Source organism: Ciconia boyciana, chromosome 1 (assembly GCF_034638445.1).
Source record: "Ciconia boyciana chromosome 1, ASM3463844v1, whole genome shotgun sequence".
Taxonomy (NCBI): Eukaryota; Metazoa; Chordata; class Aves; order Ciconiiformes; family Ciconiidae; genus Ciconia; species Ciconia boyciana.
The window spans coordinates 84,906,516-84,930,267 of NC_132934.1; the positions used below are offsets into that span (position 1 = coordinate 84,906,516).

The following is a 23,752-nucleotide window of genomic DNA, read 5'->3' on the forward strand; positions in this document are numbered from 1 at the left end:
TGACAGAGCATCTTAATGCCTGGGCTTCTTTTGCCAGAAATTGATCTCTTCTTCTTAGAATATGTTTTTTGTTGCTACCCTGTATCATTCCAGTTCCCTTAGGGCTTAAGAGGGAGGGGTATACACTTCTTTAATAACTGAAACTTTAAAAGCTCAGGTAGTTTAATGGGAAAAGTTTCCTATGCTCTGTATTTCTCTGCAGCAATAAAAATCAAAAGTAACTGTTTGATGAAGGGTGAACTTCTCAAACACTAAGTTAATGTTCAGGTTAGGGGGGTGGGGTTAAAAAGCAGCCAGACCTGCAGAGCCTGAACAAGCATTTTTTTATTAAGAACACTGAACATGAAATGAAGAAGTGAAGCCTTCCCCTTTGACTGAAATAAAATCCAGTCCTCAGAAGGAGCTAGTAACATAAGCAGGCTAGCTGCCTACCTACCCTGCCAAGGGTCAAACTAAACAGAGTTTCATCATACCCAGCCTGCTAAGGATAAAATGGTTTAAGGGAAGCCTTCCTCTGCTGATGCAGTTAAGAGATTCTAACCTGCCCCCAAATTACATCAGACCAAATAGTGTTATCAGGCTGTAAGCATAGGCAGCTTCCTTTGGGCCTATTTTGATTCAAGAAATCTCAGTCTTCTCTCAGAGGAACACGGATGTCATTAAAGTGTTAACAGTATGGTTAAGACTAGGAAGCTGCTGCCACGTTTTATCCATCTTCTAAGCGCTTTCCTTCCTCTCTTTTTCTAACATGGGTCAATAAAGAGCCCATTCCAAAGATCTCTACTGTTTTCCTACCTGTGCCATTAGGCCTCCTCCATTGCCACTGCAGCTTTCCTGCAATAGTAGGTGCTTTCCACACAGAACAGTCTTATGTTTCACTCAAATATTCACGTGAAACTCCTGAAAACAGAAAAGCTGAGACACATGGTTTATAAAATCATCCGGCTTTCAGGTTTTTGGCTCTAGGGGGCACTTACCTCCTCATGCTTTGTGTAATTTCTTCAGGTTTTTTGCCTGTTTGTTTGAAGCAGAGGAGCTTCTGGAAGAGAAGAACTCTGCTCAGGTTTTCACCTTTGGCAATCTGGTTACAAAACTTAAGAATACCACATTTGGTCCTTAAAAAAAAACCAAACCTGGAGGGGCTGAGAGGGACTCAGCCTATAACATAATTCTACCCCTTAGAAAGGGGAAGTAGCATTATTCGGTTGTTGAAGGGTGTGTTTTTGGTCTTTTTTTTTAACTGAGGAAGAGAAATACTTGTTTTACAACACCAACCAAAAAAAAAAAAAAAAAAAGAGCCTAAGGCAGGCAATACAATCCTGCCAGCTTAAACTTTGTCCCATAAGCTCTCCTGAGGATAATGAAGACAGACACAAAAATAATACAAACTGATAAGAGAACACAAAAAATACCAAAACCCCAGCCCATTTTATGAAAAGCCTTGGCGCTTCTGGAGACTGCTTTGGATCTGTAAATTATGCCCTAGCACAATGAGGAGATGAACCTAGCGCTGCAGGGTTCCCTAATGTTAAGACAATCCCCCTTCCCTTCAATTTTCCCACCACCTTGTCATAAGTACTCAGGATAAATCCTCCTCTGGTTCAGAGAGGAGCATCTGGAGCAAATAGCTGCCGCAACACTTTGTCTTCACTCTGCATCTCTACAGGAGACAGTAAAGCTAAGGCAGCTCCTATTGCCACAGGCCTTCAAGTTTGGTATGCATGCTGGAATGGCTATTAAACCCAGTTCGTGAACAGCCTAGGTTTTTGTTTTGTTTTGTTTTTCTTGAGTGGAACAGCAGCAGCCCCTTTCGCTCAAATTCTTGTTTGTCCACTTCTGTCACTTGGAATTTACTAGTTCCCCTTCCTAAATGCCCCAAGCACAACAGCTCCCAATGTCCATGTGGGGCTGGTTCTTCCTATGCCTCAAGTTCTGGCACAGCGAGATTCAAAACTAAGATCTAGCAGACGTGCTGTAGCAAAAAGGTGTGAGGGCAGTTCCCTTTCAGAAGTCTGCTAAGACAGAAAGAGGTCCCCTTCCCGTCTTTACATAGTACATGGGAGAGGCATATTCAAAATCAGGAAGAAAGAAAGATATTTCAAGGCCCCAGGTGGGAGTTTTCCTCCCCCTTGTAGCACCATTAAGAGACCAAGACATGGGCTTGTGCATGGCAGTTTCAATCAGTTAAATTCCTTCTCATTCTTCTTGAATTCAAGACCACAGGGGACTGTCCCATTCTTCCCCACCCCAGCAGGATGCTCCAAAGCTGACAGCTGCCCTGGGGTCAGAACAAAAGTGAGACCTCTGGCTTCAGAGCTGTTAGGTCTCCTTGAGGACATTGATCTTGGCACAGATCTTGAGAGCTGGTCCCAGCTTGATGTTCATGGCACTCATGAGGTGTTCCTCCTTCAGAAGCAACAGGGCCTGGCCATCAATTTCCTGTGACCGAAACTCCTCAGCAATCTCCTGGCACCCTGTGAAACCAAAAAACCAGCACTAAGAAACAGATTTGCCCTGGGCACTCCCCTTGTTCCCACTCTTTGGACCTCTGGCAGGTACAGAAAGCAAGCTAGGAATCTAACCAACACCCCTCCCCACTCTACTCCACAGGCTGCCTGAGGAGTACAACTCATCCATCTGTATGACCTACTCCAAATCAGAAACATGTAGAAAAGTACAATAAGAGCACTAGGCACCACTGACACCACTTCCTTTCCAGAAAGCAAGCCAACAAATTTCCCCATGTTACTGGATCACAGGACTGCAGGAGAGGATCTTAACTTCACCTTGCAGTGATGCAATGAACTCGTACACTTCCTCCACACTCCAGCGACTGGGACTGGTGGACAGGAAGACTGGGTTGATGCCATGTAGATCTGGGGTAGGTGGGGCCATACTAGAGTTTGCTAGGTCCCTCTCTCCATGACTGGCCCTTACTGACAGGGGTCCTGGAGATGTAGGGGACAAAGCTTCATCATAGCTGGAGTTGTCAGAGCCTCGACTTGAGTCTTCCTGGCCCTACAAGCCCATAGGAAAGAAAGAAAAAAGAGGTGTTTTGTAAGAAATTCACAATTACTAGGTGCAAAACAAGACATTGGGAACAGCAGAAGTTGTCCCAACAGTCTGGGACAACTGTTTCAGGCTGTTGGTCCAGGGGCAGCTGACACAAAAGCTCCCTAATGCCAGAAAGGGGAGACTTTTTACTCTCGTCTCCCTTCCTCTTCCATCTCTCCATCCTACCCCAGTCCATTCCTCTTCCTCACGTCAGTTCTGAAGCTCATTCGATTCTTCTATAATCTGATTCAAATAATTCATATGGAAGAATGCTAATCAAATGGGAAAAGTGGATTGTTTTCTACCAAGGCTGTCAGCTGATCTCACTCACCGAGACCTCCAAGACACACGCGCAGGAGTGAACACAGAGTGAACAGAACAAGTACAAATGTGAATCCACTTTTTGCAGTCGATGAGCAATTAGAACAGCTCGCTGTGCCTTGTGTAACAACTGTGTCAATGTGCACTTGGCATGTCCTGTATGACTACATCCACTGTGAGAAAGTGGTACATCCAGCAGTGACAACTTTTACACTGAGATCCGTCTCGACAGAGGCCGACAGGACTATGTCCTTACCCTGTGGCGCTTGCCCTGGATCTTTGTTCGAGCAATTTCAGAGCTGCTACGCCGTGGTCCCCGTCGGCGCACACGAGCATAGTTAGCTTCCTGGAATTCCTTCATCTTCTTTCTCTGCAGCCGAAACTGATGGCTGCAGCTGACATTGTACCTCAAATAATTAGAAGCAGAGCAGCAGTTAGGAAACAGCAACTATCTAAACCTACTGCTTCTCCTTGCTCTAGATGGGGATAAAACTCCTCTTTACCATCAAGTTCTGGTCCTCCTCCTTCTAAGACTTCCCCTTGGAAGGAACCAGTCCAGACTTCTGATACAAGCAATATTTGGACACCACAGTCTTGATCTAACATCTGAAGGGTCAATTAAGTCATTCCCCTAAGGGAAAAAAGACCCATAACAAGCACTCTGCTATCAATAGGAGGCAGCAATGACTAGTTTAACTTCTCCCCAGGTTTTCTCCCCAATGCTTCCTCATGTCTTTGTCTAGTACCAAGGCAGCAGACAGCTACCAGTATGCATTCGTTTTGTCAGTCAAATGTACATTGGACTGAAGAGAGGTTCTTTGGAGCCCAAGAACTTCCCCCTTCCCATTTCATTTTCTGAGCAAGTCAGAAATCCTGTTTACACTCAAGACCACATCCACCTCTCCAGACCTAGAAGCATTCACAAATCATTTAGAGTCCTAAAGGATCTCTGTGGCCAGTGTCTCCCATAGAGGGAGGATCAGATGTACTGAAGTGTTGTACCTAGAAAAGGGGCACATGCCTAGTTCCAGAGAATGTATAGTCAGAGAAAAGGAAGATTATGTCTTACTATTACCTTTTAGCACAGGTCATGGAACAAAACCTCTTGGAGCCACGGAACTGGGTTGCTGGGGCATACTTCCCACAGTATTCACACTTCAGCAAGTTTGCCTTCTTATCAAGCTCTAGTGAGATACAGAGATACACACCAGTTGATGATCTGAAGCAGATCACACACAATGATTGCCCATTCCATTACTCTTCTTCTGAGCAGACAGATTCCAAGCACTATTCTCCACTGAATCTACTCAGTAGTTAGCTTGGGGAAGAAGCTGGGGAAAAAGAGGCAGAAACTCCCCTAATTAGGACCCCGGGATATTGAACAAAGCAGTTTATTTCTCCTTGTCAGTACTGTTTTGCTTAACAAGCAAAAAATAGCATATCCCTCATATCCTAAAAGGCTGTGGGGGAAATCTCCATCACTGCACTCTCTGCTGTGTCCATACATCCTTCACAGCCTTCAGAGTCATTAGAGACAGGTACAGTTCAGATTCTCCTGCTTACTACTAACACAGGGTGTGTTAGATCATATTAACAACAACAAAAAGGTATTGTGTTCTGGCACTCAAGAAAAGGAGATCCTAGGCCCATAGCCTGAGTCTCTAAGGGGTTAGCAGGAAGGGATACAAGTCCATAATGTATAAATTTAGTAATACAGTATCAGAGAGCAGAAACTTTCAGTAGCACTAGCTAGGCCTCCTGGTGCTGAAACTCACCCACAGAAGCACTGTCTCCTCCTGGAGAATTGCTGGACAGGTTTTCACTCTGGCCAGCAGGAGCCTCTCCCTGCAGCGGTTTCTCAGATTCTTTCAGCAGCTGAGAACAACCCACCTAGACATGAAGAGAAAGGGTTGGGCCCATCAGTAAAGGATTCTCTGTGGCCACCACCCTCTGCAAGATATATGCCGCTCATACGTTATTACAGCTCAGAAGAATCCCTCTGCCTACTAGGGAAGGAGAGATGCTGAACAAAGTTATTACTCCTTCCTGACTCACAGGCTTGGTGGTTCATTCCAAGATCACCCAGTACTATCTGCCTTGAATATCCTGCAATTACATGTAACTGCATTTCCCCTTATTTGCTGTAACTTCACTTGCTGCTTGTTCAAAATGCAGGGCATCTTTCCCTCACTAAAAATCAGAACCACCTTCTTACAGTTCCTGCATAAATTACTGCTTTGGGGACTACTGGAGAAAACCATTCCCATCACACTGATTTTACTCCTTCCAACTCATTCTCTTTAATGTCACCACTTAATGCCTTGCTTCATTTCCTTTCTCCTTTCCACACCTTCCTCCTTTCCCTTCCTCTTCACTGTCTGTGTCTCAGGCTAAAAGTGCTGACTTGGAACATGGGGAAAGAAACTCCTGTCCAAAGATGGAAGCCCACCACCCTCCCAAGAGAGTGCTACACCTCCTTCCCCCACAGCAGAGAATCCTTACTGGAAAGGGCTCTGCTCCTTCCTGGATGACAAAGCCCTCAATGATGTGTGTGAGGATCTGGGGCTTGACGATGGCTTGTGGGGGTTTAGAGTCTCCCATCTGACGTGACACCATTGCCAGGTTTGGGGTGGGAGCAGAGGTGGGGGTGACTGATGCTCCTTCACTTGAGGTGCTATTTGGCGTTGCAATAGCAGCAGGATCAGATTTATCTGGGAAGTTAACAGCACAAGAGTCAGTTAACTTTGCTCCATCTACTTCAAATGGCATACAAGATCAGATCATTAGCATGCACAAGCAGAGCTCTCCTTTGTACCTCACCTCCAAGGCCACTCTTCTCCTCCATGTTCTTGGGGCTCTCTGTCACAGGAGAGGACCTGGCAGGCAGGATCGCAGTGACACTGGGTGATTCCTCCTTCTCCTCCTCTGACTCTGCCTTGCGCTTAACCGCTAAGGTCTGAGACTTGCCCTGTGTGAATAAAGAGGAACATGTAAGGCAAAAGGAAGATGCATCCTTCTTGATACTTCATCTCTAGCCTGGTTCCTTCTCATGGAAATGCCTCTGGCTCCCTCACAGGACATAGTTCTGCTTAGAAGCATTTGCCTAGCAGGGAGCAAAACTTCATGTTTCCACGTGAATTGGGCCATTGATATAATACCAAGACACTGTGTGAACCTCAAGGGATTATTCCAGGAAGAAAGAAATGGAATGGCAGTCACCCAGCAGTTTCCAAACAGGCTTTTGGCTAGATCAGTTCAGTTTCAATGAAGGAGAGTCAAAATAGCAGGGGAAACATGTTGGATGAGAGCAGAATTGTCCCCCCACTCTAAGCAATCAGACAAATCCTGTGACACCTTCCTGAAGAAGCAGCTAGAGTTTAGAAACAGTCTCAGCAACTGACATATCTAAGGATATGACAGCTAAGGATATCTGTGCTGACAAAGTGCTGTTGTCTCAGGGAGTTAGGCAGGCCCTAAGCTGGACAATTCGGAGCAGCATGGATGAGGCCTGTGGAACATGAGCCATCTTTGTTTTCCTCTGCATAGTCTGTTGCTAGGGGATCCTCTGAGGCATGGAGTCAGCAGCTGGTACCACACAGTAAGGGGTCTCTGACCTGGAGGTACCCACACCTAGTGAGGAGAGGGGAGTTCAGTCTTCGTGGCCCACTCAGCTCTCATCTCTCTCCCAAGAGAGACAACAAAGAGGCCAGTTATTGTTTGTATTCAGTTTATGTGGCAAGGTTTTGGTAGCGGGGTGGCTGCAGGGGTGACTTCTGTGAGAAGACACCAGAAGCTGCCCCCACGTCCGATAGAGCCAGTTCCAGCCAGCTCCAAGAAGGACCTGCCACTGGCCAAGCTGAGCCTATCAGCGATGCTGGTAGCACCTCTGTGATAACGTATTTAAGAAAGGGTGAAAAATACTGCGCAACAGCAGCTGGGACAGACAAGTGAGAATATGTGAGAGAAACAGCCCTGCAGACACCAAGGCCAGTGAAGGAGGGGGAGGAGGTGCTCCAGGCGCTGGAGCAGAGATTCCCCTGCAGCCCATGATGAAGACCATGGTGAGGCAGGCTGTCCCCCTACAGCCCGTGGAGGACCACAGTGGAGCAGATATCCACCTGCAGCCCATGGAGGACCACACACCAGAGCAGGTGGATCTACCCTGAAGGAAGCTGTGACCCCCTGGAGAGCCAGCCCCTGCTGGGGCAGGCTCCTGGGAGGACCTGTGGCCCCACAGAGAGAAGCCCACGCTAGAGCAGGTTTTCTGGCAGGACTTGTGACCCCGAAGGGGACCCACGCTGGAGCAGTCTGTTCCTGGAGGACTGCACCCCATGGAAAGGACCCACGCTGGAGCAGTTTGTGAAGAACTGCAGCCTGTGCGAAGGACCCACGTTGGAGAAGTTCGTGAAGGATTGTATCCCATGGCAAGGATCCCATGCTGCAGCAAGGGGAAAGCATGAGGAGGAAGGAGCGGCAAAGACAAAATGTTATGAACTGACCACAACCCCCATTCCCTGTCCTCCTGCACCACTCAGGGGGAGGAGGTAGAAGAGTCAGGAGTGAAGCTGAGCCCATGAAGAAGGGGGGAAGGTGTTTTTAGATTTGTTCTTATTTCTCATTATCCTACTCTGATTAATTGGCAATAAACTAAATTAATTTCCCTAAACTGAGTTTGTTTTGCCCATGACGGTAACTGGTAGGTGATCTCCCTGTCCTTATCTCGACCCACGAGCTTTTCATTGTATTTTTCTCCCCCTGTCCTGTTGTGAAGGGGAGTGATAGAGCAGCTTGATGGTCACCTGCCATCCAGCCAAGGTCAACACACCACATTGTTAACTGTGATATTTAGTACGCGATGTGGACACCTACCCCATTTGGGGCAGGGTCTGAGTCTCATCTATTTACTTCATGCAAGCCTTTGAATGATAATGTGGAAGAGAAATGCTTGTAGTCAGTAACCCCAAGGTTTGGATTGGAAATAGTGTTTTCAAGAGCAAAAAGTCTCCACATCCCTTTACCCAAACCCCTTACCCATCCCATCCCACTGACCTGCGCCTGGACTGCAACTGGTGTCCTAGGAATGAACAAAGAGAATCCATATGCTATTTTCCTTCTCAATGGTATCACTTACTGGCAACTGGACAGACTGCATGTAGAATGCTGCTGGCATCTGAGCCACAACTGGAGAGGAGGCTGGGCTCTTCACCATGTGGGCTGTCCCTTGAACTTGTGCCAAATTCACCCCTGTGGTGAGAGGAGGACCTTCCTGTGAGGATGCTGGAGCTGAAGACGATGATGGGGAAGCAGCATGGACTTGGGAAACAGGCTGGACCACAGCTGGCATTCCCCGGGATGTCGGCACTGCTGCAGCAATCTGAGCCAAACCCAGAGCTTGGGCTTGGCCTGAGCCCTGCTGCCGAGTACCCACCACCTGCACTGGGATGTGTGGTGGAGGCTGCTGTGTTGCTGACATTTTGGCAGGCCCAAGCTGAGGCGGTTTGATGGGGGTGACCAGAGATTTTGACTGAATTGGAACAGGTGACTTGGTGGCTGGCTGGCAAGGACTGTCCTGCTGGAGCTGCACAGGCTGTGGCTGGGACTGCAACATAGGTTGCACCACAAGGGTCTGAGCCTGCTGCTGGTTTTGAGGTGGAGGCTGCTGCTGCGGAGGTTGAGCTTGCTGCTGCTGTTGGGTCAGAGATGGTGCTTGCTGCTGTTGCTGCTGTTGGGCCAGCTGAAGATGGGTGGCTGTGTGGAGGAGCTGAGACTGGCGGTGCTGGAACTGCTGCTGGTGATGAATGGCGATCTGCTGCTGGATTACCACCTGCTTCTGCAGGTGGATCTGCTGCTGCTGCTGGATCAGTGAGTGTGGCTGGATCTGTGTGTATGTGGCTATACAAACACAGAGTGGGAAAAGTGGAGAGCACAAGTTAGCAACAGTGCAGTTGGGAACAACAACAACAAAAAATGGCAGGCAGCCACTGCACTGGTTTGAGTCATTAAGCTCCAAAATGACTGACAGCTTACTGGCAGAGGACATGAGGGACTAAATCAACTTCTCTTGCTAATAGAGAGGATAACCCCTAGAGACAAGCCCCTGGGAACCCAGAGGCTGGGAGGTGTGTTGGAAAACCTCTCACCACTGGGCTTTCAAATTGAACTCTTGCAAAAGCCCAGTGGGCTCGAAGAGAAGAAACAGGTCTGCACTTACCTGAGCTGATCAAGGTCTGGCTGGGTGCTGGTGTAGCGGTCCTGGTCAGGTTCATGCCCACCGTTCGCTGTCCGCCACTGTCCGTTTCACCCTTCTTTGTGGCTGCATTCTCTGTCTCTGTCTGGCTTCCCTGGCTGACAGTCACAGCCTGAGCAGCTGCTACTGGTAACGGCTGAACCACCCCTGTGCCCTTCCTTTGGCAACTGCCAGCAGCACCAGCCGAGGAGGTCTGGCTCAATCCCGTTGAGGGCTGGCTCCCACCACTTGCCACCACACCCCCTGAGACACCATTGCTGCCTGCTGCCCCCTGGCTCAAGTTGAGGGACTGGCCTGCACTGCCAGGGGAGGCCTGAGCCACTGCCAAGGTCTGGCCAGTGCTGCTGGCCTGTGGCAAGCCTGAAGCCTGGGAGCTTCCTGGCAGAGCTGCCTTCTGAGCAGAGCCTTGGAGCTGGGCGTTAGTGGCTGAGGTCTGCTGGCTCCTCACAGCCAAGTTCTGCACCTAGAAACACATATACAAAACAGAATCCGTTTGCTTTACATACATTACTTGCTGGAAATTTGGCAGAGAATGTACAAGCAACACAGTCTACTGGGATGGAGGCTAAGTTGATGCTTCAAGTCTTACGTGGGGAGCTGGCTAACACTGCAGGGCAAAGCTCAGGCACGGCCCTCCCCAGGAAACACATTATCCTGAACTCCCTCCTGCCCCATCTCTGATGGAAGTTAAAGATCTCGTGGCACTTTCTGAACAGCATGTGAGGACACCACCACTCTCCAAGGCATGGGACAGCCTTCAGACCTGCCTGCCATGCCTTTGCATTGGTAGGACCCCATTTAGCATGGCTCTAAAAGCGCTGAGATAACCCTTTAAAGACTAGTCATTCCTTTTCAATTTTTGTGCCACCTGCCTCCTCCCCCTGTGCAGGGCTTTCCACTCAGCAGGCCCACAGATCTATTCATGACCTGCAGCCCTTCTGATTTCACCAGTTCCTCTGCATTTTGGTGCTGCCATCCTCTGTATTTACTCCTCCTCCAAATGCAGTGTTACCTTCAAGTTTGATCATGGCTGACCTTCCTTCAAAGAAACTGCTCCGGAGAAGAAAAATATGAAGTAACTGCAAATCCCAAGAATGACTGGGATAGGACAAGGAAAATGGGAAGCCATGGCAGCTCCCTGACCTGGACAATTACTTATAGATGAATGCAGGAGCTACGACTTTGTGGCCTCTTCGGTCTTGGGCATCTTTACAACAAACCAACTAGGTGAAGGCATACTACCGCTGGCAAAGACTCTTCATTGCAGAGTGACCAAAAACTGGACATGGAACTGAACAATTCTTTTCATACAAGGACAATCAAGAAACTGTGAAGATGGGATTGATCCAGCCCGTAGCTCATCCCAGAAATTTTAAGCAGAAATGAATCCCATCTCTGGAGGCAAAAAGCAAACATGAAAAAACAGCGGCGAGAGAGAACAGAATCTCCTGCCTGCACAGGGACACAGGTTGGGGATGAAATAGAGCTAATCTGCTATACAGGGACAGCTGGAGACAAAGACCACGGTGTGGGGTGACAGAGAGCAGGGGAAGGGGAGGACTCTGGGAGGGGGTATCACTGACCTGGTCTGTGTCTGCATGGACCCCAGGAGACTGAGTGGGTGGTACCTCCTGCTGGACAGCGGCCACAGCCCCGTTGGGCATCAGGATGAGTTGGGAGGCAAGAGGCACATTGCGGCCCAAGGTCCGGTTTACCTGCAACAGGTTCCCCAGCTGTGGCTGTTGAGGGAGGGTCAGGTGATGTGGAATGAAAGGAACAGAAGGGAAGAGAGAAAGACAGACAGCGAACCACAAGCAAACAGATTACAAAGCAACACTGGGCTGCAATGTCACACATTGCAAAACCCCCAACCCTCCCTGCACTGTAACGCTGAACATAGCCTTCAGGAGCAGGAAACTGGGAACAGTTTCCTTACAGAAACAAGCACTCTTCTGTCAAACATGGTCCTGGGCCAACTCCCACAGACTGCCCAAGGCTGGCTAAAAGACTGGGGTATCATTGAATTTTCAGATGTATATCCAGGACTGGTTGAGAAACAGTGATAAGAGACATACATCCAAGAGCAGGGTTGCTTGAAAAGAAGGGGATTACAATCTGTATCTAAAGTCAACTGAGTCAACAGAAAAATATTTTTCAAGTAGGTAGCCAAACCCCAGACTGACAATATAGTCATGCCTAATGTTTTATATTTAGCAGCACTTCAAAGCAATTAAAAAGATGACATATTTGTTCACGTTGATTTATGTTTCTAGACTTACTTGAATTCTGACTTACGTCCCTGAGCTCAGCAGTGGTAGAAGAGAGTAATTTACCATATATCTGTTCCAGCATTGAACCAGAAGAGTAGCTTTATTTCTGTGAGCTATATTCAAGTCTAGGACATATATTTCACATTTACACTCTAGTGAGAAGTGCCATGGGATCTTTAACATCTATGCAGAGCAGAGACAAACATGGGTCTTAACGATCTCACCTGAGCCACACAATACAAAGCTCATCTACTCTCAAAAGCTGAGCCCAGAGTCAAACTTGTGGTTTCAGTGACAAGAGCTTCCCCATCTGAATTTAATCTATAGTGCATCATCCTTAAAGCTAGAGTTTGTCCAAAGGCATTGGTAATCCCAAGCAGTGAAACACTGAAATGGCTAGGAAGTGGGGTTCATGGTCAGGACACATTTTGCGTACACATCTCTTACCCGGAGATACATCTGGGCCTGTGACTGGTTGAGAGGTGGTGAGGTGGTATTCCCAAGGAGCACAGACTGTGTCAGGGTTGTGGCGCTGGGGGAACTCACGCTCTGGGACCGACTGATCAGCTGAGCAGCTGATGTGGTGGCTAGGTTGATCTTAAAACAGAGAAAAGCCCCAAATCATATATAAAGAGACGGAGGCAAAGAAATAAGTACAAATTCACTTACTGGGGAACAGCCAGAACAGACATTTTACAGTTTTTTTTCCTGTATCCCACAGGGGACCAAGAAGAAAAAAGTTCTTGTCTTAGAGTGCTTGTCTTAGAGGCTACGCAATCTAAACTAGCCAAAGCCCTGGATGCTAACCTCATTTATATGCTAACCTCATTTGTATGCTGAGCCAGAGTATCACTGTTAGCATGCAACTGCAATAAGAGATCCAAAAGAAATACATCATTTTCTCCAGCCTCTCAAGTAAAGGAAAAAAAATGCACAAAGTAATCTCTACCTTACCAACTCATCTACTCTCTGAACAAATCCCAGTTCCTCAATATGACAAAACCAGACTTCCTCTCATTCAACAAACTACTACTCTGCTCAAGAAAAAAAGAGCATTCCCTTTCAAGCTGTTCATGACTCCTTCTCCTTCTTAGAAGTCCTGATCCTTTTCTAATCCATGACAATGTATCCCCAAAGCCTCAGCAAAGAGATATCAGCGTCTACCTTTCCAGCTAAGAGGCCTCTCACTCCGAAACCTCCTCTGGTCTCCTCAACCCCCACCAATAATGATAGCACCCCGAATTCTCAAATTGTCTGCATCTTGTGGATTCCCAGCATTCTTAGAAAATGTGTTTCCCTGGCTGACTGCGTCCTAAAAGACAAAGAGGAGAAAGAACAAGGCACGGGATGGGAGGGAGGCTTTGATGTGTGTGTGAGGGAGCAGTTACTTACAGAGGCCTGGGTGGTGGTGGTCTGTTGCGGGGTGCTGGTGTTGGGGGAGCTGGCCTGTCTACTGGCTGCAATTGTAGCCTGCAAGAGAGATTGACAGGGAAATGAGTACCAGGAACAAACTTCAATCCAGCCCAAATATTTGGCTTTGTCAGAACACCTAGTCCCATCATCATCTTCTCCCATTCCTGAGAACAGGAGCACAATCTAACCATTACAAATCTCTGCTGTGTGCCCTAAAATCAGGTGCAGCAACTCAGCAAGGTATCTCCTCTTCCCCAACCACTTCAGTCCTATACACTACCCAAGGCAGTGGACAACAGACCCTTACAGTGCATGACTTCCAGTCCTTCCACCCATGAGTACATACCCTACTCTTGCCCCAGCCTGTCATGCTACACACTGCAATCCTCGTCCTGACACTGCAATCCGTTGTTAACGCCCAGACGTTCCCCGTAATATTAACAATTTGCTGGGCTAGTTAGGCAGTTTAGTAACAATGCAATGATATCACTCCAAGTAACAAATTTCAGATTACAGCACACATGGTTTGTGGAGGAATGTAAATATTGTTAGATTCCCCGCCCCCCCCATGATCCCATGGGAATTCCACTGTACAAGTTTAGTTAGTTTTATTACTAGGATTTGTGCAAAACTGGTGAGAGGATTCTATTCCCTCTATGCTATAAAAACTGCAGGTGGGGATTTTGAGAACAACTAAATCCTGGACTAACAGCCAAGGAGCACAGCTACTGACAGAGAGATTGTTACACAGACAGAACTGTATTCACATCACACATAATCCACCTTCAACTGATGACAGTCTGGTAGGTAAGCAAAGTTGCTAAAGAAAAAAAAAAAATCACTCAACAATTATGCATCATAAAATATCTTGATCTGTATAAACACATCTCAGTCAAAGAAACACCCTCCTGGCTGGACAAGATCTACCCCAGATCCCTCTTGCTAGTAACTGGTAAAGAAACATGGGCTACTAAGTTTCGAGACAGAAAATTCAGAGGATACCGCCTGAAATTTCAGGCACACAAGACCAAGTTTATTCTCAGAGAAGTAACAATCCATGGTTCACTTTAATACAGTTTTTAAACACTACTGCATCCACTGCTGATTTAACCACCCATCTTTTATTTAAAGAAGGTGCAGGGGCTAGTCATAGGCCTCTGAAGTGCAAGTTTCCTGATGGGGATGCCAAATTTTATCTTCGCCTGCTCTGTACCTGAAAACCAAATGAATCTTTGCATCAGACTTCCAGTTTACTAGCTGTTTGTATTAGCTTTAAACAACGTGTTTAGGGACTCATTGTCTCATCATGGATCAGGATGACCTTGGTGCTCAAGTCACTGTATAAAGAGAGAATCTCTGGATCTTCCCCACAGAATGATCCAATTCCTCTCCTTCTGCCCCTTGGCAACTCACCTGCTGGACAGCAGCCAGGCTGTGAAGCTGGGCACTGTTAAGCTGCTGCTGGAGCATAAACTGATGAAAGTACTGGGCTGCATTGGGCTGTCTCTGGAGTGCCTGCAGGGCCTAGAGAAAGAGGAAAACCCAATTGTCAAAAATAGCGTGCCCTTGAAATGTGATTAGTGAGAACAATGAAGACATAAATAACAGCCATGGGACCATCCCCAGACCCCATGAAAAAAGCAAAGTCACTAGATTAGCACATCAAAATGCGTAGTACAGCTACAAACTTGTAACAGACTGAATCACAGGTGTATTCCAGGACAGCAGGAAGCATGCTTGCAAGAGCTGAATAAACTCCAGGAATTTGGGGATGTGCGTGCTCAAGCAGGCAGACAAGTGTTCCAGTATAGTATGTATATGGAGGATATACACAATATAGAGGAACTGGGGTGATAAACTGAATGGCTTGCTCTAGAATAGCAGGCTAAAATCAATCTATTGGATCACAGTACGGATTAAATCTAACAGGCTGGACACCGGAGGAGTAACCTATAAAACATGAAGCACAGTATCAGGCTACAGGAACTAAACATCAGGCCTAGCACAAGAATTTCTAAATCTGAAAACATGACAGTCCTTCAAGCACACTCCCACCTTGACACATGACAACTCAGAGGAACGCAAAAGGGCTCGCCACCACCTTCCACTGATGCACTTGCCACCCCAGAACATAACAGCATCTCACCTGTACTGCCTGTCGCTCATAGAGAGACATCTGCGATATCTGAGGACGGGTGCTTCCTCCAGAACTGGAGCTCCCGCTGGTGGAGCTGGAGTTCTGCTCACTTTCAGTCTCCATGGTGACAGGATCCCAGGAGCTCAGGCTGAGACGGACTCCCGATCTACATTGAGAGAACTGGAAACTAAGAACCAAACGGTATTTCACTGCATTACACAGCTTTTTTTACTGGAATATCCCAGTACCAGGCTCCCTGCACAGCTTTGCTACATCACAGGGGACCAGGGATGCTGGGGTTCTGAAATCACACAGAAATTATACTAATGGTTTAAATCTTCTATTAGCACAGTCAGAATTGTAATGCACACATGCTCATATTTTTATTGCCATGCTACAGTTGGAAGCTACAGCATCCTGAACTCTTAAAAAGGCAGCAGAGTGAAAGAGCAGCTGCAGCTCATTCAGACAACCATTTGGTTACAGATCTGATCACCTCTCCTTCAAGAGGTTAGTGAACTGCGGCAAGTTGCACTGTGCTTCCAGCCTCCCACTGCACTTTGGCAACTTCTGATCCTCTCTTCCTCCCAACCCACAAGAGGTATAATTATCCCAACAACTCCGCTGCCCTATGGCAGATATACCAACTCTGTCCCTCCTTCTCCCAGTTTAGCCCCCAGCCCTCAAATGTTTCTTTCTTTCTCTGATCACATGGACTTTCCAGCTACTTGTTGTTTCTGACAGATCGTAACTTGAATATTAGACTGGAAGCTGGTATCTATGGTGGCAAGTTGCTTTCAGGAGGAACGGAGTCAGAAGCAGAGTGGATGAAGGGTTCGCTGGCAACACTTGTGAGGGGAAAGCTGCTAAAGAGGTCATGCAGAGCCCAAAGAGATCTTCCAGCAGCAAAAAGATGAGTTGCAGTGAACCGCAGGACTGAAAAAGGACTGGAGAAGGCTTTCATCAGCCAAAAGGAAGAGAAGCACAACTGAAGAGTAACACGTTGGGATGATCAGGGAGTTTCCTGCAGCAAGAAGCATGGGCTACACAGGGAGTAGGAGGGATCAGAGTCAGAAAAGGGAAAGCACAAAAGTGATTATTTAACAGAATTCCACTGAAAAAACATTGACTTTTCAGAAGGATATCATTCCATGTAAGATTAAAAAAAAAAAAAAAGCTTCTGACAGTCTCAATATCACTGACAGCCTGTTTGTTTCCAAAACACCAGCTGCCTCCCCTGCAAGGTATCTGAGAGACCTCTGAATGAGACCCCTAGGCTTCCAGGATCCCACAGCACCAGCACAGCCCCTGTGTCTAGACCTTTTCAAATCCGGAGATTTTGAGCTTCACAGCCTTCACCAAACACAACTTTTTCCCAGTGCATACACAAACAGATCAGCGCAGCAGAAAAGGAGGTGCAATAATAGTCTTGACCAGACAACTTTTTAAATTCTAGAATGGTGTTAAGGGCAGCAGATGACTTTAAAGTAGTGCAACAGCATTAACACTGCAGAGGATGGCTGGCTAAATCAGGGAACTGCTGCTCCAAACCTGCTCCTCAAAATCTGGAAAATTCTGTAATTGACAAGCAGATAGCTGCTGCTCCAGTCCTGTCTTCCCCATGCATCTTTACTTCTGCCCTCAAGTCCTGCCCAGGCATCTCCCTGCTAATCCAACACCAGCTTCCTGCACTGCTTCAGCAGTGGCCGTCAGTAATTCTGTCCTGCAGAATTCTTCTCCTCAACTGAGACACACCCCCTCCTAACTGGCCACTACTGTCTTCAGGCACAACTCTATTACAGCTAGAAACAGTTGGTCAATAAGCCTATCTAAAATATAAAAGCTCTGGAGAAGACAATTGCCTTAAAGATCTTCCACAGGGGGCAGCACCACAAAAAGTAAATGAAGCCTGAAAATAAATAAATTGAGAAGGGAGAGAATACAGACTTCTTGAAAGAAAGAAACTGTGGTAGATAAATTAAGTACTTCAAATGGGGTTAAAATGCAAGTCAGAGCGAAGCTACACACACTACACCACATTACCTAGTAGCTCAGCTACCATTAGGAGACAGTTTCTGTTCCCTTGCCCACCCTCAACCTCCCCGTGCAGGTTCCTCCCAGCACTGACTTCACTTCTAGCGCTCACTAGATCAACTTGTTAACTTTGCAGAAAAGCTACCCTAAACATCATTTTCTGCCAGATCACCAAGTTGAATTAGCTCACTTGTGATGCAACAAGTGCCAGTGAGAGAGAAAAGAAGGTAACTAAAGTTCAGCTTAGCTGTAGTACATACCCTTACCTCAACAGCTGCACCTGAAGGAGAAACCTGGCTTCTGACTTGGTGCTCTGCTCCACCAATCTGTGTTTCCTCAGTAAACAGCACCATTGTTTCTTAAGATTTCCAGCATTTTTAAGAGTTCCACATTGATCTAGATCTTCTTAAAATCAGGTCCTAGCACAAACAAGAATCCTACTGAAACACCTCTGGCGTGAGAGGCATCAAAAAATTTCAGTCTCTGTGTAGACAGAAGGCCTTTTGGGGGTGTGGATAGAGAAGCATACTCTCCCTTTGCAGGAGGTAAAGAATTTTAAGTCACTCACAGCAAGCAGGGTTATCCAGCAAAACCCCTTCCAAACACAAAAGTGAAAAGGCACAGTATTTCCCCAGGCAAGTTCACCTAAGGATGCAGCTCCATGCTAGTGTAATCCGATCTAAATACAGGCTATTCCCACACAAAATAGCACAGATTACACCCTCTCCCCTCCTCCAAGCGCACCTTCCAGCACCCTCCTCTTACAAAAATCTAGCGATCACCGGGCTATCGGGTCACTTGACTCAGCTAGCTGCTCTGTGAGATGGATAACCTACTAAAAATGATTAAACCGTGGGTTTTCCGAAAGATTGAGTTAACCAGCTCACCTTGCAAACATAATCAATTGTTCCCAAGCGAAAAAAACCCCAGCATAACAATACTGCCTTTACTGGAAATGAATCTTTGAACAACAGCTAGAACTGTACCCCTAAAAGGCAGACACGGAAGGATACAAAGGCCTATTAACACCATGGCAGGAAGGACAGCACAGCAGAAAGGAAGGGAAGAAGGGAGAAAACGAGCTCACGGAGCAGTACAAACACGAGAACATGGGCCAGTCCAGAGCCTAACCCACACTGCTGATCTCAGCACACACCAAGAACACCACAGGTGGCCCGTCTACAAGTTCCTGACCTTTCCCAAGTGCAAGAGCAGAAGAGTCCGGCCAAACATCTACTCTAGTCACTGAATACTAGGTAGGAGGTAGAAAAGTTTTACTCGCTCACCCCATCCATTCCCCCTGGCACGTGACTGCTGCCTGCAGAACATTTTGTGACCTTATAGCTGGTTTTGTGGCTTCATCCTTGAGAAACTAAGTTAGCGAACAAGTAAGATTTGCACAGGTTTGCCCACGGGTTTCAGGGAGAAAAACGAGCAACCAGGACTACAGCACACTCCTCGCTCCGTTACTGCAGTTTTCTACAACACAGCCTCCGAGCTACGCAAGCAGAGGCGTGAAACTGCCGGGACGCGTTAACTGCTCTGGGATGCTCTGGAAGCAGCAGCAGGCGCGGCTCCCGAGCCCTGCAGGACCCTCGCACCACCTGTTCCCCACCCCAGCGTGCCCACTCCGCCACCCGCCTTTCCCCGCCAACCGCCTCGCCCGGCCAGCGCGGCCGCAGGCGCCCGGCAGCGAGGCGGGGGGCAGCGCGGCGGCGGCCCCCCCAGGCCGCCGGCAACTCCGGCAGCAAAGTTGAGCCGACAGAGAGTGTGCAGGCGCCCTGCCCGCCTGCCTGCCCGCCTGCAACACGTATGTACCGTGCACGCAGCCCCGCCGCGGCGGGAGGCGGGGATCCGCCGCAGGATGCCCGCCGCGGGGAGCTGAAGAAAGGCGCGTGTTTAACGCCCGGCCACCGGCGGGGGGAGCGGCGGCTGCCCGGCAGGCGGGAGCGGGGCTGCGACGGGGAGTTGCTGCCGGCCGCTGCTCCCGGGGCCGGGCCGGGCCGGGCCGGGCAGACAATGGCTGCTCCGCCGCCGCTGTCAACTTCCAGCCCGCCCCGGCCCCGGGGAACTCTCCCCGCCGCGGCCGCCCGCGCCCCGGGCCCGGCCTCACCTGCAGCCGCCGCGGCACTGCCCCACTCCGCTCCCGCAGCGGCGGCGCCGCCCCCCGCCCCGCCGGGAGTCCCCGCGCCCACCCGAGGGACCCGCGCTGCCGGCGTTACCGGAGCCCCCGGGCCGCCGCCGCCGCCGCCTGACACGCCCCCCGCGCGCGGGCAGCCAGGCCGGGCCCCGGCCGGGCGGGGCGGGGCGGGGCGGGGCGGTGCCCGGGGGCCCCGTTGTTGGGGGAGGGCGGGGCCGGGGGCGTTACCTCGCGGCGGCTGCCGGCGGGCCCGGCCCGGCCGCGGCCTGGCAGGGCAGCCCCGGGGGGGGCCTGGCGCGGCCGCGCGGGGCGGGGGCGGGGCCCACTCGCGCGCGCCGCGCCCCGGACGGCTCCGCCCCCCCCTTTTTTTTCTGTCTTTTTTTCTTTTTTTTTTTTAAATCTTGGCCTCTGGGGCTCCCCGCCGCTCCGTCACTTCCTCCCTCGAGGCGCTTCCGGGCACGTGACCCCCTTCCCTGGGCGCCGCTTGCCGTTGCCCTGGTGACGGCAGCCGGGGCCTGGCGGGACGCGGGTTCAGGCCCGGCGGGAACGGCGGGGCCGAGCCGGGGCCGGGGCTGGGGCCTGGGCCGCGGCTGCCGCTGCCGCTGCCGGGGCCCGCCCCGCTCACTCGCCCGGCCCTGCCGGGGAGGGAGGCTCAGTACCTCGGTCGCGGCCTCCTGCCGGGCCCGCAGGGGAAGGGGACCAAGGCATCAAGGTCTTGATAAGCACCACAACCTGGCTGTACAGCAGGCGCAGAGTGCCCTTCGCCATTCAGAGCGGATGTCCTCTGTGCTGGGACACACTTTGCGATCGGTCCTTCTGGAGAGTGGTTAACCTTGTTAAACATCAGTAGTTTTATGTAGGTTGTAAAACGTTTGTCTTGGTACCTGGAACAGGGTTTGATGAACAAACAGGACACAGCGGTAATAACGGCGCTGGGGAAGTTCTCTGCCCAGGTTGCATAGAGCACATGTAGAGGTGCACAGTGGAAACCTGCATAAGCGGGGTAAAGAAACCACAGTGCCAGAGCTTGCTGGCAACTCTTAGAAGAGAAGCTGCACTGTGCAGGCACCTGGGCCTGGCTGCCCTTGGTTACTCTCGAAGAGCATGAGTTCTTTTGTCTTAGGGTAAGAGTGGTCAATTAAGATAAACATTCATTTTTAACAATAGTGTTGTAGTCAGCATGACTGTTTCTAAGAAAACGAGAAACGTCCTATCGGGTCAGACCAGTGGCTCATCTCGATGAGAGCTGGTGAGTTTCCTTTAAGGATGACGGCTCATGCACCAAGGACGGGTGGGAAGAAGCAAAAGACAACCAGAAATGAATCATGCTCCATCTACATGTACAAGGTGCAGAAGCTCAAGCACCACTGAGTCTATGGGCATCATAAGTGCTCCTGCAAATGACATGTTTGAGCTTCGTGTTGCAAGAACATTGCACCTGGCTCAGTAAGGAAAGTGCTGAGCTATCGATTCACAGGAGATCCAGTCCTGTTGGCTTAGAATCACAGAATAGCATTTGCTGCTGCCTGAAAAGCAGCAAAACACACTGTACAGGAGGGCGTTTGGGCTGTTACCAAACACACCTGCTCTAAAGGCTGGGGTTCTTTTTTAATTCAGATGGAAAACTGCCTGATTCTCTTTTAAAAAAAAAAATCTATAGGAGATATTTAAGGCTATTCAAAATAGAAGGTCAGATAATGATCAAAGGAACAATGACCAGGCGGGGAACCCAGCCAATGTAATCCCTGTGAATCAACCACTCCTAAAACCCTCAACGACTGGATGAACAACTAAGCCATTTGTCCCTGTTGCAAAACCCACTGAGGTGGATTCAAGGGAGGAAACTCTCTGGAATCTATGCAAAAGAAGGGGAACTACTGCAATAAAGAGGCTTTAGGACTACTGGGGGGTGCTTCGGGGGGGAGGGATGTTGGAATCGATAAAGAGAATTTGAGGATTTACAAGTCTACAGTGGTATGTTTGGGGTAAGAATCACAGGCAGGGAAATGGAGGGATCAAGGTGGATCAGAGACGAACAAGCGTGGGAAAACGGCGAGAAGAGAGGGATAAACTAAGCTGGTCAAATGCAATCAGTATGTTTGCCTGGACAAGCTTTGCACCTGATCACCACAGTCTGTACTATATTGTTAATAAATTATTTGAATTATTTCCTGTGTGATTGTGCTCTCTGTTGTGTGCATGTGTGTGTGACCCCATAACAAACTTAGGTCTGTCTAGCCAGCAAGTAGGATGAAAGGTTTGGAGGACCAGAAACCCAAGAGACCCATGAAGGTGCATTTCTCTGGGCACTGGACCTTAGGAACAGGATCAAGCTACTCACGCTGTCTGTGTTTATTTGGGTGGTTTTGGAGTACTGCCTCCCGTCAGTGCTAACCTGTGTGTGCATGTCTGTTGTGAACTTGCACACCACCCTGCTACTGGTGGGAGTTGAAACAGAAGGAACAAGCTCCCACTCATCTCCATTGGCCCAGGAAGGAAGGAAGCCTCTGGATCTTTCAGTCCACCAGATTCAGCTGCCCTTAATACTTTTTGGGGACATCAGGTGCACCTGGCCAATATCTACAGTCCATTCCCCTTCTTCTACTCTGGCATCCAAGCATGGTAGTAGGGATGGTGGAGGATACATCACAACCTATTCCCTTTGGTATAGACTGGTTTTCCGTTAGTTTGTCTGTGAGCTTTTTGAACCTGCTCATATTATTGACTCCCATAACTCCTGTAGCAGTAAGTTCTTACCATGTAAACTACCTTTTTTGTTTGTTTTAAATTGATTACCAACTAATTTTATCACATGCCCCCAGTCTGCCGTGGAAAGATTTGCTGAAGAACAGTTTTCCATTCACTTTATCCACCACCCTCATTATTTTTGTAAATCTCAGTCCCTCATCTGCTCACCAAATTCTGCTCATTCTGCTCACCAAATGGTGGAATCCCGGCCTTTTTAGCTTCTCCTGATGAAGCACTTGTTCCATCCCATAATTGTTGTCACCGAGGCTCATGCTACAATTTGCGAGACTGGCTTATAGGGTCTGGCTAGAAACCTGTCAAGCGCTATGCCTAAATATAAGCCAGGATTCGTTTCATCGCTTGCTCACATTTTACGTGCAGATCTTCCCAGCTCTGGGCTTCCCAGCAAGAAGCCCATTTTCATTCCAATGACATTTTTTTTCCATTCCAACCCATTTTAGCAAAGGAATTTTGCTGGAGAAAAGGCATCGTGCAGAGCAAGCTATGGAGCGATGGTGACACCCAGTGGCCCTGCAGGAAAAGCGCACTTTCTGGGTTCACGTTTTTTTCCAATTTATCAGGAAAACAGTGGTAGCTAATGAACCTCATACAGAGGTGAGTAAACAGCACTGCTTAGCATAAGGATGAGTCTGCATACTGTGCCATACAGATTCATATAGTACAAGCATATAAATGGACATCTAGCCCACGATCTGCATTTGCCTTCTTTCCCTTTCCCACACTCATTGTCTCACTTCAGTCTGGAAGTGAGACCATCACCTTCAGGTACCTCAGAAGGAAAACCCTTTCTCTTGTAGTGGGGAAGACTGGAGTTTTTATACATACTGTCAGGGAACATGGCAGCTTGTAATGTATCCAGCCCCAGCCACCAAGAGCTGATCCTTAGATACCATGGAGGTGCAAGGGAAGCCAGAAATCTGATTGAGACCAACCTCCAACCCTGGGATGTCTTCCTGCTCAGAGAAGAGGTTGACGTTATTCCCACTTTACTGGGACATATAAGTGGGATAAGTCTACATTGCAGTTACTGCAATGTGCTTCTTACAGACTGCCCAGATCCCTGCTTTTGGTATCCACACCTTCCCACACATAGACACCAGCCCATCCACGGCCTCACCACATCATTGGATCTCTTCAACAACCTCCTGCTAGCCCTGGCCAGTCTCCAGATCACCATGTCCAGAAGGAAGAAGCTGGACAGGAGATGATCATAGCAACCCCAGGGCCTAATTGCCATTCTGTCCTGTCTCTGAGCAAAAGCTCATCTGAGTGCACTAGTTTCTAAGTCCTCTTCCGACCTCTCCAGTCCTGCATTTCAGACAAGTCTTTATATACCACCACCTCTCCCATATCCCTGCCCTACATGT

General features: G+C 48.8%; 1 protein-coding gene across 8 annotated transcripts; it reads right to left on the reverse strand.

Moving 5' to 3' along the window:
- Positions 1–107: 107 nt before the first annotated feature.
- Positions 108–19,924, reverse strand: PHC1 (polyhomeotic homolog 1). Of its 8 annotated transcripts, none has more exons than XM_072878139.1 (16): positions 19,590–19,782; positions 17,743–17,895; positions 15,452–15,608; positions 14,719–14,829; positions 13,285–13,362; positions 12,340–12,489; positions 11,206–11,361; positions 9,587–10,085; positions 8,507–9,267; positions 6,196–6,343; positions 5,878–6,086; positions 5,151–5,265; positions 4,451–4,559; positions 3,632–3,782; positions 2,787–3,018; positions 108–2,474 (listed from the first exon to the last, which is right to left on the reverse strand). In XM_072878139.1, the coding sequence occupies exons 3-16, from the start codon at positions 15,563–15,565 to the stop codon at positions 2,320–2,322; spliced, it is 2,988 nt and encodes a 995-aa protein (XP_072734240.1). In that variant the 5' UTR covers positions 15,566–15,608; positions 17,743–17,895; positions 19,590–19,782; the 3' UTR covers positions 108–2,319. The 8 variants fall into 8 exon arrangements, with proteins under 8 accessions (XP_072734240.1, XP_072734247.1, XP_072734261.1 ...); XM_072878146.1 differs by lacking the exon at positions 19,590–19,782 and adding an exon at positions 18,763–18,819; XM_072878160.1 differs by lacking the exons at positions 17,743–17,895; positions 19,590–19,782 and adding an exon at positions 19,845–19,924.
- Positions 19,925–23,752: the final 3,828 nt, after the last annotated feature.

Coding starts and splice junctions, on each gene's coding strand:
- PHC1 (XM_072878125.1), bottom strand. Junction 5,266..5,877: donor AAGGAGCAGAGCCCTTTCCA/GTAAGGATTCTC, acceptor CTTCATGTCTAG/GTGGGTTGTTCTCAGCTGCT. Junction 4,560..5,150: donor AGGAGACAGTGCTTCTGTGG/GTGAGTTTCAGC, acceptor GTATCTCACTAG/AGCTTGATAAGAAGGCAAAC.